The 18,074-nt window shown below is 42.6% G+C and overlaps 2 protein-coding genes and 1 long non-coding RNA gene across 3 annotated transcripts; 2 read left to right on the top strand and 1 right to left on the bottom strand.

Moving 5' to 3' along the window:
• Window positions 1–18: 18 nt before the first annotated feature.
• On the bottom strand, window positions 19–1,903 carry LOC112847522 (uncharacterized). Its single transcript, XR_003221096.1, has 3 exons — window positions 1,492–1,903; window positions 1,275–1,386; window positions 19–584 (listed from the first exon to the last, which is right to left on the bottom strand). It is a non-coding gene; the product is annotated as an uncharacterized LOC112847522 (long non-coding RNA).
• Window positions 1,323–13,637, top strand: LOC100695471 (cingulin-like protein 1). Its single transcript, XM_005450855.3, has 19 exons — window positions 1,323–1,443; window positions 2,787–3,668; window positions 3,742–3,836; window positions 5,347–5,452; window positions 5,555–5,650; window positions 5,750–5,898; window positions 6,792–6,933; window positions 7,020–7,232; window positions 7,333–7,539; window positions 7,621–7,725; window positions 7,858–8,010; window positions 8,215–8,385; window positions 8,605–8,757; window positions 10,427–10,516; window positions 11,697–11,780; window positions 12,384–12,508; window positions 12,775–12,883; window positions 12,986–13,149; window positions 13,231–13,637. The coding sequence occupies exons 2-19, from the start codon at window positions 2,808–2,810 to the stop codon at window positions 13,307–13,309; spliced, it is 3,102 nt and encodes a 1,033-aa protein (XP_005450912.1). The 5' UTR covers window positions 1,323–1,443; window positions 2,787–2,807; the 3' UTR covers window positions 13,310–13,637.
• Window positions 13,638–13,720: 83 nt separating this feature from the next.
• LOC100693959 (aquaporin-9) lies at window positions 13,721–18,074 on the top strand. The gene is given in 7 exon segments (XM_003443858.4): window positions 13,721–13,988; window positions 14,146–14,272; window positions 15,191–15,328; window positions 15,510–15,628; window positions 16,583–16,721; window positions 16,724–16,799; window positions 17,304–18,074. Coding segments are annotated over 7 exon segments (909 nt in total). The 5' UTR covers window positions 13,721–13,886; the 3' UTR covers window positions 17,512–18,074.

The raw sequence follows: 18,074 nt of genomic DNA, 5'->3' as shown, positions 1-18,074 counted from the left end.
GTCATTCAAGCATTTAAAAAGCCTTTATTCAAGTGATAAACTAGTGCTCTGTCTACACATGGCTTAGCAAGGAACCGACTGTATTTTAGTCACTTTGTTACTGTGAAAAAATCACAGTTTTTTCTTCGATTTCCTTACTTGAATTTATGAAAACTACCAAGCAAAATTTGACAGGGATGAAACTTTTGGCACCAAAGAACTATTTGCTGGCGTATCTTGGCATGGTGTGCTGTGTGTCTTTAAGTAATGTGAGGAAACTGGACAAGTGAAGAAGAATCTGAAAGTCGTGCCAGAAATGGTCTCAGTGGAAGGGTGGCTATCAAAAGCAGGAAACAAGGACGGAAAGTCTGCAGCATGCCAAATTACACCAGAACTGGATTTAAAATCAGGCCTTATGGTGTGATGAATCCAGATTTAAATCATCTTCGGTATGTATGTAGGAGATCAAGAAACAAGTACAACAGTGAGCGTCTGCGGCCATCTGTGAAACACGGTGGTGGCTCTCTCATGGTTTTGGCTGCATTTCAGCCAGGGGTGCTGGGCATCTTTGAATGTCCTTCAAGGAAAACCTTTCCTGAAGTCTACTGAAAGAAATAACAAGAAAGCTTGTCTAAGAGTTCAGACTGTGTTGAAGAATAAAGGCGGTCATAACAAAACTTGTTGAATTGCACAAACTTAGTTTTTGCTTTATATACTGTATTGCCATGTATGTTTGCGCTTTTTTGAATAAACTGCCGCACCTACTCCCAATTTTCCAAATTATGAAGAAATGAGGCGTCACTCAAGACTTTTGCACAGTATGTATGGCAAAGTACTGCATATGCCACTAATTTGCAAATGTTTCCACAAATATAAATGAATACAGTTTTAGTTTAACATCCAGATTCCAAACAATAAGAACTTTAGCCAAATATCAACAAGGCAGCTTTAAGACCTCTTTGGAATCAAATCTGGATTTTGTGTGAGTTGCCAGGAAAAAAGAAAAAAAATTCACCTGCAAAAAACAAAACAAAACAAAACCAAAAACTCCTTTACCCTTGCCTTTATTTATTTATTTATTTTTTTAGCTCGAATATTTTTAGTTAAAATATTTCGACCCTTTCAAAAACAAATAAATAAATACATGAAAAGAAAGAAAAGAGGAAGTATATGAATCCTAAATAATCATGAATCAGAAATAACTAAACGTACTTTAGAACTGCTGAACTACTAATACAATTACATGTAGGGAATTCTTCTTCGTATAAGTATAATACACTTCTGTATAAGCCTACCTCAAAGCGAGCACTAGGCAGCAGCAGCAGCAGTCATATGACGTTTCTGCGTGACAGAGCGGGCAGTGAACGCCTCTCTGAGCGGGGCTGATCATGTCTGGGCGGGTGGAGGCTGGACAGTCCGATCGGACAGAGGAGGAGGAGGACAAGTCAGCGCTCACACAAGACGGTAAGTTTGAGATTAAGAACAAAACCGGCTCTAAATAACGCTAACAACCTTAATCCTTCAAAGATAACCCATCTGCTGTGCTCATCAGCGCGTTTAAAGATGGTCCTCCAACTTTTTACTACACCTTTTCATTAAGACGCGGTCTTTTTACAACAGTGCCAGGTAGAGTTCCTGTATCCTTTTAAAGTAGCGAAGTAAAGTTTATCCGGATAAAGTGTGTGAGTGATAGATACTGGAGTATCCAAGGGCAAACGAGTTCATGTTAAGTACCTAGAATGACAAAGTAAGAACGACCCAATGAAACGTTAGAAGCTCTTATTACGCGTGAACATGGCAGGTTGTAGAAAACCCACCAATGGGACAATTTGCTGTCTTTCTTTTTTTTTAACCAAGTCATTTAACTTTTACTTAACATCAGCTGAGCAGTCGATTTAAGGGGACTTGAAGGGGGCTGGTTAATTTAAACTAACAGGACAAAGCAGTGGAGTGCTGTTTTTCTACAACCTGGCAACCAAAAGTAGTTTATTACTGATAGGTGATTGGTGAAAGTTACTGTTTAGTTAGTCTAAGTTCAAACATTGCAATGAACTGAGGCTGGACTGACTGAAAGATGAACATTTTTAATGTGTTTCTCTCTTTTCTCTGATTTTGTGGCGCTTATAAATGGCTTAAAACTATTATTTTTTTTCCATAAAATTGATAATTAACTACATCAGCACATTTTGAAATTGTTAAATGAAAAAATATAGGCACAATAAAGGCATATAGAGTTAAATAAAAAATATATATGATTGCCTAAAATATATTGGGGTCACAAATGACCTCACCGGGTCACTCCTGTGAAAGTGTTGGTCATTCGAGGGTTATTTGGAGTGGCAGCATGCTGAGGATGGGGCTCGTAGGAAGACACCATACTGTCTTCTATTGTGTTTGTGTGTTACAGCCTCACAGTAGTGTGTTTGTTGACAAACATTTTCCTCAAGTGTCATACGACGGAGCGGGTGACGACACCTCTCCACCTCAGCCAGTTGTAGTCGTCATGCAGTTGGCTCAGCTCAGGCTGTACAATAGTACGCTGTCATTAGCACACAGAAAGAGCTGTTTTCATTGCACAGCAATATCAGGCACTCGCCAGCGTCCATTTATCGTGTCTTTATGTGCAGCTGTGTGAGGAGCTCCTTCGATGTCTGTCCTTACGTTCCCCCTTAAGCTCCAACCCTGCTCCAGTGTTTTGTAAACAGATGATAAGGCCTGACCAACCTGAAGCATCAGTTTTCACTTTCCCGTGCAGTCTCCCTCTTGGTGTCATTTTTAACATACCTGTCTGTGCATGTTCCCACCAGTTTATCTCCAGAGGGGTTGGGATGGAGTCTCACAGGCCGAGCGGTTCTCCAGACATCAGGACACAGAGGGGCTACATGCTGGAGCACAGTCACAGGGGCAGCCAAGACAACTCGTTTGGAGTGAGGATTCAGGTTCAAGGGATTAAAGGTCAACCCTATGTGGTTCTGAACAGTTCAAGCCAGGACAGCAACAGGGACGTTTCTGTCGTCACTCACCAGGCAGGGTACAACCCGGGTATGGCGCGAAGGTCCATGGATGACAGACAGCTGTCACCCGAGCCGCAGAAGATGGTCAACTCCCCCGTGTTTAATTATCAGAAACGCCCAGAGGTCATGAGATCCTACAGCCCTGAAAATAATAAACTGAGCCCGGGGTTTCCTTCACAAATAGCCTCAAACAAACTGACTACTAACATGACCAAACCCAGGATCCCTCTGCCTGCTGAGGGCCCAGGAGAAGACCCTGCTGAGTTGACCCAGAACAAGGCGCCTCCATCTCCTGGACAAATTCCTCCAAGGTCCCCAAACTTAGTGGAAACCGACTCCATCATTTCTGTAGGGAAACTAATAAGCCAGTTTAACAGCAACCAACGGAGGGGAAGAGGCCCGAGGAACAGGCTGAACCTCGAGGAGTGTCGTCGGTCACGCAGCGTGGACAGCAGTCGAACCTCTGAATCCTCCTCGCCCTCCCCTTCAGCTAGCAGGAACTCGTCTCTGAAGGGCGGGATGTACCCTCCTGGATCGGCCAGGGCTCGGCTCCTCAACGGAGAAGTCAACTTAAAGCCACCAAGCAAGAAAGATACGAGCGCCAAAGGGCTTCACAGAGCAGAGAAAGCGTCAAGCGGTGACCGGGCTGATGAATCTGATGAAAGAGATGCACAGGTACAGGGTTTTGTTTTAGGGCAAAGTTGTCATTTGAAAGATCAGATTTATTTGCCGTATGTTCCCCAATCAGGTCACTCCCGATCTTCTGAAAGGACAGCAAGAGCTCTCAGTAGATCCAGCTGAAGACACGACGAAACAAATGCTGTTCACTTACCTGAAGGCTGGGTGAGTCCCCCCAAGCTTTCGGCACTTTACTTTAAAGGGGCAAACAGACATTTTGGGAACTATAGAGCATACATTTGATTTCTTGCAAAAGGGTTGAATGACAGTGTTTGCCTATATCTTAAATAAGAGACTCCAACAGGAAAGGCAGCTTGATTTGTATTGTTAGCGTTTAAGCACACACTGTAAACTGGGAGGAGCAGCGAGCAAGGCTTTGTGCAAACAGTTACAAAGAACAGTGACCAGCACCTCTAAAGTTCAGCGTTTTCAATTTTGTTTGTTTAAAGTGCACAAAAGCAAAAGTTTAGAAAAGGCAGACAACGGTGTTCTGGATTACTTTATAGGCTGTCACATTGTTAGCTCTCTGAAGTCAAACAAACAGGATATGACCTGTTGTGAGATTTAGAGGTGCTGTTTTTATGTAAACAGCACCTTAGACCCTTTTTAAAATAAATTATTAGCAATAACAAAGGAATTTTACTGAAATAAAGGTATAATATAGTTTCCACTGAGTCTTTTTTCTTTTTCCTTAAAAAACAATTTAATTGACTTGGTCTCATTCTGTATTTCCCCCCCGCTCATCCACACCTCACCTGCAATGCCCCACATATTTCCTTACCAGTATATCAGACTCAAAATAGAGGAGTTGCGTACGAATGTGAACACATGCGGGGACTTTATAGGTGTAATTTGTGGCTGATGTGAGACGTGTGAGATGTTTGTGCTTTACAGACGATCTGGCAACTTGGTTAACATCGCGCAAACAGTACATACAATTCTTATAAATCATAAACTCTGAAGGATGTGGACATTATCTATACATTTTCCATGAGAAACAGCTTGTTTGAGCTTGAGATCAGCTAAGCAAGTGGTATGTTCTCACATAAATCATCCATCCATCCATCCATCCATCCCTTTTCTACCACTTATAAGGGTCCGGGTCATGGGGGCAGTTGTCTAGGCTCCATCTAAAATATGTAATATCTTCCATAACGGCTCTGCTATTACTCTAAACTATCCTAATAAACAAGTTTAGTTTCCTGTTTTCACCCCAATTTCCAATAAAAAAACAACCAAACAAAAACAAATTATATTTGTTGTGTATAACAGTGTCTCATTTTTCATGAATAGTATATTCAGTACTCCCTGTTGGTGTAGTGGTGAGTGTGTGGTTGAGATCAGGCAGTGTAGTCTGATACAGGATGTGTGTCCAGATGTGTGTTCTCAAGTCAGGAATGTAGAGCATGACCGTTTTTACTGATAAAATATCCGCTGCGCTTGGAAAGTTTGAAACATCTACCAGTGCCTGTTTGGTGCAATTTATTTACAAAAAAATGCTGAATTATGTGTTGTACCCCTAAGAGAGGTCAAGTGAACAATGTTTTATTTCTGCATACCAAAGCTACTTGACATCACGCTCAGAGGAGGTCCTGCCCTGCCTCAACCAGATAAAGTTTCATCTTTTCATCGGGGTTGTTACTGTGTTTGTTAAATATTTTTTCTTGCTGCCCAGAACGACTGATGACGACTCCACCACCCATAGAAAGGTCCACCTGCTCTTTCGGAGGATCAACAAGCTCAAATGGAGAACTGCTGCCAATGTGGAGCAGGAGGAGAAAGTCAGTGTTGGGATGAGATGTTCATCAGGGCGGCTCGCTCTCCAATATGATTTATTGTGTTTGTCTGAAAATGCTTATATTATTGCAATGTTTTGCTTTTAGGACTATGAAGAGGCGATAAAGCTCCTGCGGGAGAAACAGGCAGAGCTGGAGAAAGAAGTGTCGGAACTGAGGCAAAGACTAGAAGCTGAGATGAAGGTGTAGTGTAGCCCCATCCTGATGAGTCACCTCCAAACAGCTCACTTCCTCTTCCTGTGACTGACAATGTTCCTCTCTGTTGTTGTTCTTTTTCTGCAGAATGAAATGACTTTAGCCAAAGCCTGTGAGAAGGCGAGGACAGAGAAGAAGAAACTTCAGGAAGAGCTGATAAAAAGCCAAGCTGAGCTCAGCCAACTCAGGGACAAGCTGGGAGAAGTTGAGGCAGAACTTCAGTTTACCAAAGCGGAGTAAGGCTGTGACCTTCAGGTCATTCACCAAAGCTTTAAAGTAAAGCTTTGCCTAGTGATTCAGTTTAATTTGGTTTTAATTATTTAGTGCCAAATCACAACAAAAGCCTTAGTGCACTTTATATTGTAAGGTGAAGAAACAATAATCAGACAGCCCCCTATTAGCAAGCGCTTGGCAACAGTGGGAAGGTAGAACTCCCCTTTAACAGGAAGAAACCTCCTGCAGAACCAGGCGCAGGGCAGGGCAGCCATTTGACACTAAAGTCAAACTAGACTCACCAAGCCTGAATGTGTCATGTTTCTGCAGTTTAGGTGAAGCACTCCATATACAAACCGGCTGTTGGGATTTAAATTGTCACAAATATTGAAAAATTGGTCCAAGTCCAAGTGCTGCTGGTCATGAAAGAGCCCAGCACATGCATTTTAAAATACAAATGATACTGCACAGCCTGCTGATATGGAGGATTTGTTGCTTTTGGACAGAGCTAGTACTGCTGCCATATTACAAAGTGCTTTTGATCTTCTAAAATAAGCAAAAAGACAAATTAGCATTTTTCCCACTGGAAAAACCCCCCAACAACCTTATTTTTATGAAATCCAACATTATTTTAATGAAAAACTGATTTAACTCAATGCTGCTTTTCAGTGTTCATCTAAGCCTCTGCTCATGCTCTCTGGTCACTCAAGTGCACTCTGATGTATGATTGGATGAAGGTCACTGGACTGAGAGCAGTTAGCTGAATACACTTTTGGTTTAGTGGTAGTTTGTTTCAAACGTGAAGATTCCTGTTTTTCAGTCTACTCCAGTTAAGCAGCTTTCTGCAGCATTTAAGGAGAATAAGCGAGCTCCTGTCTTTGATATGAATTATGAACCTATTCTCATATGTTGCCAGGGTGGCTAAAATGAAGGCTGAGAAAGAGAGAGCTAAAGCAGAGATGAAGGACCTTCAGCAGCAGCTCTCAGAGATGCACGACGAGCTGGACCGAGCGAAGAAAGCAGAGGTGATAAATGAAGAGAAAGAAGTCCTTCTGCAGGTAAATGAAAGCCCACGAGCCAACATATAGCATATGTAAAGCAGCTTTTTCCCTTAAATATATATTTGTGATGGTGAATTTGACAGGATTTATCCCAGCTGCATGCAGAGTTTCAGGAGATGCTACAGGTGAAGGAAGAACAGGAGGACTTGCTGCATCGCAGAGAGAGGGAGCTCAATGCCCTGAAGGGAGCACTGAAAGAGGAGGTGGAGACTCAGGATAAATACACCTCTGCTCTGAAGGAGGAGCACGAAGAGGAGCTTCAGAAGCTGCTCGGGCACTTGGAGCTGGTTAAAGAGGTACCAGGAAACATACCTCCATTTGCTCTGATCTGTCACACCCTGTGTCATGTCATATTTCGATGTTGATCTCACACCTTGCTTTCGCCCTGTCTCTCAGAGCAATGCTCTGCTCTGCCAGAAGAAGCTCGAGGCAGAGGAGGAGAGCGGTGCAGCTAAGGTGCAACTGAAGGAGCTGAGCCAGGAGAGAGATCAGCTGAGAGGGAAGGTGCAAGAGCTTAACAACAAGTTGGAGCAGCTGAATCAGGTGATCCAGGAGTACAAAACCACAGAGAGACAGTTGGAGCAGAGAGCAAAGCAGCTTGAGGTGAGGAGAAGGGTGCAAATCTAGGGAGATAAATGTCAAATTTTCAGTTTGTTCAGTTTGTTTTGCTTTATGCCGTTTCAGAGGGAAAAGCAACAGGTTGAAGAAATGCTGGACGATGTGAGGAGGAACGAGGAAGAGATGTGTCAGTCTAACAAGTCGCTGCTCACTCGCTTGGAGGATGTGCAGGTATCAAGAAAATAAGGTTGAGCGGGAGACAAATGGAGCACACTTCATCATATCTACTATATCATATCATTTCATGAGCATCATATCTATGCTCTTGAAATGAATTCTTTTCTCTGGGTTTTCTTCTGACAGGGTAAGCTAGCCAAATTGAACCATGAGCACAGAGACCTGAAAGAGAAGCTCAGGGAGGAGAAGAAGCAAGTGGAGGAGCTGTGGAAGACAAAAACTGAGCTGGAAGATGAGAGAAGGCTGCAGGACAGAGCAATGGAGCAACTGCAGAGGAAGGTGAGTGGGGGACATAAACTATTTTTTAAGGCCTTCCAAAAAACATTAAATGTGTTCTTGGAGCCAAATGAGGCCTGAAAGTCTGCTATCTTAACCCTGAAGCCATGAGATCACCAGAAACAGCTGTTAAGTCTCGTGCTTGCATAACTTCTTTCATCTCCTGTGTCTCCCTTATCTGAGCTCTTTGTTTATCTGCACGGATAGATGAATGGCATCATAGAGGAGTGCGAGGCGTCTACAGATGTGCTTCAGAACCAGGTCGATGAGGCCAAAGAAAAGAGTCAGAGGGACTTGGCCGAGCTGCGGAGACAGCTGCAGGAAAAGGGAGCAGAGCTGGAGAAATCCAGACAGGCAGCCAAAAAACTGCAGGAAGAGGTGTGGTGCTCACCGTCTCCCTGATTCATCAGCATGAATTAGTCTTAGTCACCAAGAGAAAAATAAGAGTGTGAGAACATGCAAGTTTTGTATGAGATTGAATAAAAGTGGTCAGACTCTGCGGATTACGTGTTGTCTGTAGAGGTGTCTGCTTGACTGCTCAGCACCGGACATTGTGTGTTGCTTTGTGTTTAACCTTTGAGCTGTGTTCTTGTTCAGCTGCTTCCTCTGGAGGAGGATCTGCGGAGGTGTCGCAGGGAGCAGCAGGAGGCCCAGCTGAGGGGCCGGCAGCTGGAGCAGAGGGTGGAGGAGCTGGAGGAGAGGAATGCTGCCACGATGGAGGAACGAGAGCGCCAGGTCAAACTCATGGAGGTAAAAACATCTCTGGACCTCCAGCTTGCCAAACTCAAAATGCAGCGGTGGTTACCACTGTTATCTCACAGCAAGGAGGTTGTGGGTTCAAATGCTCCATCAGGCTGGCCGCTTTTTTGTGTGGAGTTTGCATGTTCTCTCGTTTTCCAAAGGCATGCATTTTTAGGGGCCAGGTTAATTGGTGAATTTGAATAGTTTTCTGTCTCTCTGTGTTAGTCCTGTGATAGACTGTTAACGTGTCCAGGGTGTACCCCGCCTCTCACCCCGTGGTGGCTGAGATAGTTTCCAGCCCTCCTGTGTCATTTTATTGGATAAGCAAAAACATATGGATGGATTGATGGATTACCTTGTGAAACAACATAATTACATTTGGATGGTAACAGAAACAAAATATCCTGTTCCCAATCCTTCTTTTATTTTACTCCAAGTGGACAAAATACACTCACAAGACTGTTGGTAACACTTTATTTCACCTTAGTTAATATACTTATTTGTTAAAAATAATTTACATTAAACATTGTAACAAATTGAGCTTAATGGTATCTCCAAACAGGCCAAAGAGTGGAAGTCCTTTTAGTCAGCTGTTATCAGCCATAATAGAATTACATATAGTCACAGTATCTAAGTTGTTTTAGTCTGGATACTGTTCTGCTGCCCGTGCAAGCCACTTTGCAACCCACCTCCTTTTCCTGTTATTTCTAACTCATTAAGTGGCCTGTCTGCTGTTATTTATGTCTGCAGTTTTCTTTACTGTTCTTGCTGTTGCTCTTTCCACACCAGAGTTTCCAGATATGAGGGGAAATGTGCTGAGGTTCCCAGGGCAGAATTAGAGAAAAAAATGACTGCAGATGGAAAAACAATCCTGTAATCACTTAAGTGTCTGTCTTACAGTGTCTGCTCATTTACCTACATCCCTATGGGTGCAGAAAGGGAAAGGTCAAAATGAAGCGTTGTTAAATTGTCTTTTCCAGGTGCACGTCTCTTCTTTGTACAGACCTGGAGCGAGACTTTTTACTAAAATTTGTGTGGCTGCATTAATAAAACCAAGTAGTACAAAGTATCTCTGAGTTCACTGTAGATCTAATCCTCCAGTTGAAGCTTAAAGATGAAAATCTACCCACATGGTTAGATGGCAACAGTAATATTCCCAGCTATAACACATGTAACAGCGCAGTCACACTGGTAATGTTTACCTGTTCCTCTGTGTGTATTTGCACTGTCACCTGGACCTGCTGTGGGTGAGGAGAAGTTCAGTGGAAACAGCGTCTTGCAGCTCAGCCCTGTTTGTCTTGCCAATGCAAAAACATTACACAGTGATACCAGCGTGCGCACTGTTGACACTTTGTATCAACCGAGGAAAAGCGTATTTACTGTTAAAAGTTATCAGACCTGTCCGACCGTTCTCAGAAACCTTCTTCTACCTACCCCCCTCCCCCACCCACATCCACTGCTAACGCAAGCGGAGTTTAACATATAATTGCAAAGCGGGTTTTTTGTGCATTTTTCCTGAAGGCTTCCTTGTATAATGTTACCCAATACACTCGTCTAATCTGAGTCAGCTTTCTCCAGAGATAAATATCTCATGTCCCCTGTGTTTCCAGTGTAATGCAATTTAAATGAAGTCGATGATGGTTTGAAACATCTTTTCATTCATTTCCTCTCCTCTCAGGAACGCATCAGCCACCTGGAAGAAGACCTTTGTGATGAGCGCGGCAGTGCTGACCGCTTGATGGAGCGATTAGACAAAACCAAGGAGCAGGCAGGTTTAATCCCTTGTTGTCTTTGCTGTTTTTTTGCGTGTGTTTTTTTCCCAGATCAAGCTCACATTTTGCATTTTTCTAATGCTCATAAATTTCCGTCCACAAAAACAACAACCTACCAGTGATAGATTTATTGCCTGTTTCAATTTTGGACCCTCAGCTCTGTTTTGATCATAAACAGATGTTGAGCTGAGAGCTCAGATTTCTCTGAAAACACCCAAAGCTGCTGATTGGTGTTTCTGAGCTGGACGTAAAACAAGTTTGTTTTGTTGTTTCGTCTGGTCATTAATCATGTTTCTTCACTGCTTCCTCATCTTCAGTGTGCTTTTAATGTTGGCCTACGTTTGTGGGAGCAAAGTGGTACACAGTAGGTGACACAAAATGCTCTTTTGGGTAAACTAGTGAGCCCCCCACCCCCACTCCCCAAAAAACAGCTAACTATTGTGAGCAAGTATTCACACTCCCTCCTCTGGGCCTCTGGGTGTTATTAGTGAGGAGAGCCTTTAGATCTGACGTGTCCGTTCAGACCAGACTGAATTTCCTCTGTTTTTATGAGTTAAGCTGGAAACCTTTTATTTAAGCTTAAAGTTTGTAATAACACATGGTCTTGTTTGCAGTCAGTATTGAAGAGATGTGAATGGAAAGCAAGTTGTGAGGTTTAGTGTTAAAGGAGAACCCTTGTGCACATTTCTAGTGCCTTATATTCCTTTTAAATATATGTTTCTTGCATTATTCAAAGGTTATTTATCATATACCAGGCCTTGATGTCACCCTGCAGTTTATCCAAAACATCTCCCCTTCCTCTTCTCTTTAAGTGAACTTTCCCCTGATTGGCTGCCCATCACAAACAGAAGGTTTGAACAGTCGGAGGTAGAGGCGTCTGTCCTCACAGTCTCTGGGCAACTCTGTGCATCTGAGATGCCTTTGTGTCTCTAATCAAAGATATCAATTTCTTTGACGTCACATTGAACCAACAGGGAAAAAAAACACCTCAAACTGAGTGTTTAGAGAAAATAAGTAAAAGTCCACTTTCAGGGGGAAAACATATGAAGTACAAGCTCAGCAAATAATAAATTAGTAGTTCAGTGTCCATATGTCCTAGTTTTATTACTTATGTGCGATGTTATGCAGTACATGTATAATGGATAATGAAAACTATGTTTCTCTCTGCATTAACAGATGGATCAGATGAGGAATGAACTGATGCAGGAGAGATCTGCCAGGCAGGATCTGGAGTGCGATAAGATAAGCCTAGAGAGGCAGGTAATGATCCCTAAACCCTCAACACCAGACAGCTACATAGAGTGAAATCATTTCTGGAGAAAAAAAATCTTAAGGTGGAGTCAATGTGATGCAAGAGACTGCTGCTGAAAAATTAGGGTTAAGATCCAAGTTAGAGTGCTTGTTAGCTTGTGAGCAATATTTCATACTCATGTAAATACTCGTGTAAATGCATGTGGAATAAAATCAGCAGGCCGTTCAAATTGTAAGATTCATGTTCAATTATCAGCATTGATGTCTGAGTGTTAATGGAAACCTGCTCAAAGGTGCCCTGCAGGGTCTTTTTCTTTCTTTCTTACAAAAAGGTTCAGCTTACTCTCAGCATTGCTCACCAAACTGTATTGCTTACATGTTTGAGGGTTAACAATTGTGCAAACTTTTGCAAAGCTTGTTTTTTCCTACTTTGTTTAATAGACCATTGCCTCCCCCCTTTGGATCCGTGGAATAACAACCTCAAGCTCTTACATTCTTGTGCAACAAGCAAACAAAACTGCGACCACCCTGAGAAACTACTGCTTCATGCTGCTGTTACAGATTTTTTTTTTTTTTAAAAGCTAAAATTCTTCATCATGTTCTCTCTGGCAGAATAAAGACTTTAAAAGCAGAGTGGCTCATCTGGAAGGTTCACAGAAGAGCAACCAGGACTCACTCGTCTCCAAGCTCAACATCCGCATCCAGGAGCTGGAGGAGAGGTTGCAAGGAGAAGAGAAGTGAGCAAACACACAGCAAAAAGTGACCTTACTTTAACAACCTCTCATCAGTTTTAGACATTAATATGGATTAAGGCTGTATGGATCAGTGCAAGATCCATACAGAAACTCAGATTCTTGGTGCTGGCTCTCAGTGAGTGGTGGACCCATTCATCACCATTCAAACAAGAAAAATCATCTCTGGTCTGCACACTAGGAGGGTGTTAAGTGACACAAAGCTGCAGGAAAAAAACAGGCACATGATCTCTTGTTGCTTTTGCTTACAGGGACAACAACAACTTACAACAAGTGAACCGCAGGCTGGAGCGCAAGCTGAAGGAGATGAAGATGCAGGGAGACGAAGAGCGCCTCAACCTGCAGAGCCAGACGGACCAGGTCGACACATCTTTAACCACGAATAAAACCTCGTTACGATGTTCTCTTCAGCAGGCGACTCGACTCATGATTCTTTATCTCGTTTTTCCCCGAACTCTGCAGCTGACTCAGAGGCTAAAGACAGCGAAGAGGCAGATGGACGAGGCGGAGGAGGAGATCGAGCGTCTGGAACATGCTAAAAAGAAGTTGCAGAGAGAGCTGGATGAGCAGATGGAGGCCAACGAGCAGCTTCACAGCCAGCTGAGTGCAGTGCGGAATGAGATGAGGTGACCGATCGCTCTCTGCCTTTAACATGCCGCTGCACTAAATCACGTCATCATCATCATTTAATGTTTTTGCTTCAACAGGCGGAAGAAGAAGGCCACTCCCCTCACTAAGGTCGCAGAGGACGATGCGAACGACATGGACGACCTGGGATCTGACTGACCTGGGCTTAAAAAGAATTAAAACTGGACTTTGATGTCACTGTGAACATTTCACAATTGAATAAAATGTCATTAACAACTCAGGTGTGACTTCCACCTTGAGCTGCATGGCATCTTGCCAATGCTGACCTCTTGTGGCAATATTTATAACTGCATTATCAGACCAACTTTTGATTCTTCTTAATCTCTAATTTATTCTGTTGGTGTATTAATGAATATGACGTGGCGCGCACATTATTAAGGTAATAACTAAATGCACTAAAATGCTTTTTTCAACATTCACCAGTGTATATATGCCTCCAGACACTGAAATAAATACAGCTGTGTGACATTTCTGTCAGTGTGAGACTTTGACTTTGAACAAAAAAATGAGAGAAAGCTCAGTTTAAATGTAAAAACAGCACAAAACTCATCTGCCGGTAACCCTCAGCTATGAAACTGTGAGAATGGTAGTTGCATGAATGGATCAATGGCCTGCTCTTAATGGCTGAGGCTGTACAGAGGTGGAGATGTGACTCTAATGAGCTCCAGAGATTCAAAGCGCCTGACAGTTTTGACATCTGCTGGCACGGTGATACATGGAAGTACAAAACAAGAGAAGCATGAGGCAACACTGTGCTCTAAAACATGGAATATTCAAGGAATTCCTGGCAGAATTCCTGGGAACCTTTGTCTTGGTTGTAAGTATTTTTTTTTCTTTCAGGATGAAACTGTTTTTTTTTCTCAGAAATCAAACATTGCACAATCTGCTCGCTTTAGAAGTTCCTGTAATTCCTTCAGCTGATTTGATTGTTTTGTTTCAGTTTGATTAAGGATATGTTCCTCTCTGTTTGTCAGCTGTTTGGCTGTGGCTCCGTTGCTCAGACCGTCCTCAGTCGAAACACCCTGGGCGAACCCCTCACCGTCCACATCGGCTTCTCTGTAGGCCTGATGATGGCAGCGTATGTGGCCGGTGGAGTTTCAGGTAAATGCCACTTCTAATGTTGCTCTTATTTAGTTAATTCTTTATTTCTGTTGACATAAAATTGGCCTCAGATGGGCTGCAAAACCCCTATTAGCTCTGCTTAATTTATGCATAGTCAGCAAAGCTGACACACTTGTGAAAAAAAAATCAAAGGTAAAAAGTTTTAATATTGTAGTTGTTAATAGTTTTTTTAGCCTTCTATCTTAACCTCTTAATTTGTAGTCAATATAAACCGTCTCTGCCAGAACATATAAAACAATCTGACACAACTCTCTTGTACGTGCTGTAATAAAAACATTGATACTCGTGAGGCTTGCAGCTTGCAGTATTAAATCTTTATGGCTTCCTGTCCGGCCATGTGCCACCTCCCCCAGCTCCGGTGTCAACAGGAACGTGCCAGCTCTCTGTCCAGATCCACCAAATGTGTACTGACCATTGATTTATTAACACAGCCTCTCTGGGGTCGTACATAACCCTGGGCACTAAATGTCCTGCAAACTGCATTGATCATAGGCTACGTTCATCTGTCTATAGCAGAGACCAGACTCCCAGTGAGAATGCTTACTTCATCTGTGCAGGGGCTGAATTGAATTAAATCAAATCCCCCACCCATAATATTTCACAAAGAGATATAACAGGCAGGTTTCTCGTATATATATATTTAGAAACTACCTGGCCTTATTAAAAATAACAACAGAATAACTGGAACATCTTTTTTGTTTTTTTGAGGTAGTGACTTTTATTCTGCCTCTAAAAAAACAAACCGTGAACCGCCCTGGGGGGCTGCTCCCCTTCTGTTGCCTCTTGTAAATGTGACAGCTTCACTAATGATGGAGAGGATATCAGGCCAGCCATCCCACCCACACACACGCACACGCTGCACCCCTCTTTTACTCTGTGCTTTGTCCTCTCTCCCAGGGGGCCATGTGAACCCCGCTGTGTCTTTGGCCATGGTAATTTTGGGCAAACTGAAGATCTGGAAGTTTCCGTTCTACATCATCGCTCAGTTTCTTGGTGCTTTTGCAGGAGCTGCTGCAGTCTTTGGATTATACTATGGTGAAGCCTCCTTTGCATATGTATATAAAGCCATAACAAGTGTTATGTAAAGAAGTGATTAAGTGCACAACACTCAGCTGCCGCTGTGAGAATATTTTAACTCTGGGTTTGACTACACAAGATAGAAATGGATCCTTGTGACTTTGCAGTTATGTCAGATGTCTCTTTGTGCTCCTCACAGATGCCTTCATGGACTTCACCAGTGGGATTCTGTCAGTGACGGGAATCAATGCAACGGGCCACATTTTTGCCTCATACCCCGCCAGACACCTGTCAGTCCTCGGCGGCTTCATTGATCAGGCAAGCTCTAGTCGCGGTGAACCACTGACCTCCGCTCTCTTTCTGCCTCTAAATACTGTAAAGTCTGGCCAGTGTGGCTAATGCAGAATCGATCGGCCTATTTAGTCTGAGAACACTCCCTTTTTGGCTCACTTTTGGCCCTAATGTCCCATTTCCTGGTACTTGGCAGAAGGTCACATTTACTTAACGCCATTTCCAGTCTGTTTATTTGGTGCAGCAATACAAAATTAACACGTCTGCTTGCGTTTCCGAAGATGGTGGAAACCACAGCAGGTAAAGCGCTGCGATAAGTCTGCTTAGTGCGACTGTGTTTATGCAAATGTTTGTTATTTTCATTCTGTGTAATAGCAGTGCTCAGAGAGCAAGTACAATTTGAGTCGGAGCGAATCATATGCACAGGGCCAGAGTTAAGATGTTGCAAATGTGATTTAAATGCACCCAGATCACTATACACATTAGCTGGACATTTTTTATTCATTTGTATTCAGATGTTTTCAGTTAGAAAAATATAGTTATTTTATAATAGAAGTTTGAAGAAATTCACATAATGGCATATTATATGACTGCGAAGTAAACAAATGGCTTAGTTACTTCAAATTGCACAAAAATCCCTCAAAAAATGACATGAAATTAATTAATGAATATATTAATATGTGCACTGGTTCGCATTATAGAACATTAAACAAAGAAACTATATATAAACAATATATATAATATATCAAATAAAAACTACAGCTGAGTTGTGCTCAGCTTTTAGACTGTATCCATGGCTTATGTATTTATTATGATGTGCGTTGTGAATTTAATAGTCTGATGGCAGATGGGTAAAAGCTGTCACAGGGACCCTGCTGTTCCATGTAGTATATTATTGTAATTGGGATGTTACCAGCATTTATCAAAGCTACATAGCCAAACTCATCCATTAATCAAAGGCTTGCTGGTCCTCTCTCGAAGGTGGTGGGAACAGGTATGCTGGTTTTGTGCATTCTTGCTATCACTGACAGCGGAAACATCGGAGCTCCTAAAGGCATCGAGCCGCTGGCCATCGGCCTGATCATCATGGCCATCGGCGTGTCCATGGGGCTGAACTGTGGCTACCCCTAAACCCAGCCAGAGACCTGGGACCCAGACTGTTCACAGCTGTGGCAGGATGGGGGATGGAGGTCTTTAGGTAGGTGGAGTCGAATCACATATTATATGATGATGATGGGTGGGCAGTTTGGCCATTAGGTGAAAAAGTCTAAACATGGTGTTATTATTAAAATGCATGGAATATGTAACTTCTGAAAGACATATCATTAATCTATACATATAAACTCTATGCATCACATGCTAAATGTTGACTTATGTAGTAGCTTTATTTGATGATCTCTTACTTACAAAATAATTTTGCAGTTATAAACAGAATAAAAATCATCATGTGGACACATTCTGTGAATTATGAAAATGTAAATACAGACATATCTCCCTGCCTGTCTTCAAATCTTTCATTGAGCTATTTATCAAAGTGAGCCCGTGCTGGTGACACGTGTTACATAATGTCACATGCGCTCGACAGATGCAGTCGATGCTTGTGCATGAGCCGATGGAGGCACCGGCGATCAACAGCTGACTCTTTTTTCTCCCACTGATGTTTTTGACTCTTCCTTCCCGTTTCCCTTTTCTCTGCACGCAGCACCGCAGACAACTGGTGGTGGATCCCAGTGGCGGGACCGATGGTGGGGGGAGTGGTCGCGGCCGTCATCTACTACCTGTTCATCGAGCTGCACCACCCCCACGCCGAGCACGAGAAGCCCCAGGAGGAAGAGGAGGAGGACGAGGAAGACGAAGAGGATGATGACAGCAGTCTGAAGGACAAATATGAGATGATCACGATGAGTTAAGAAGACTTTCACCTTCAGGACTGAGCGCTTTTACTGTCAGTCAGATGAACACCCAGCGCAGCTTCTATCTGTAAGGACAGGCTCCATGTGTCAGTGTCATCTCATTGGTAGCTGGATAGGCTGTAGTTATACTTCAAGCTTTTTCAGCCCAATACACCACCAAAGACCTCCATGGGCCTAAATAAAAATGAAATATATTTGGAAACACAGAATACCTTTTGCTCGATAGCCTGCTCTGCAATCTAATGTTGCATTTTTTCATAAACTCATGGAAATCTCAGTCCTGTGTATTTGAGATCATTACATAAATACTAGCAGCATATATGTGTTGTAAATACCGTTTTGTATATACAAAGGTTTCTCCTTTTTTTGCATATACTAAAAATAGAATAATAGTTCTGCATGCATGCAAGTGCCCTGTTACATTTCTTTGTGTTTTTCTCAGTGGTTGTCGTGATATTTGCGTATTAACTTCAAACTTTTTGTGCTTGTTTTGACTTTTTGCAAAACTCTCTTACTCACTTTTGTTTGTCGACATTAAAGTTTCTACAAGTTGCAACTTC

This window comes from Oreochromis niloticus, linkage group LG7 (assembly GCF_001858045.2).
Source record: "Oreochromis niloticus isolate F11D_XX linkage group LG7, O_niloticus_UMD_NMBU, whole genome shotgun sequence".
Classification (NCBI taxonomy): Eukaryota; Metazoa; Chordata; class Actinopteri; order Cichliformes; family Cichlidae; genus Oreochromis; species Oreochromis niloticus.
Note: the sequence above shows the minus strand (reverse complement) of the source record. Positions and strands in the feature narration are given on the sequence as shown.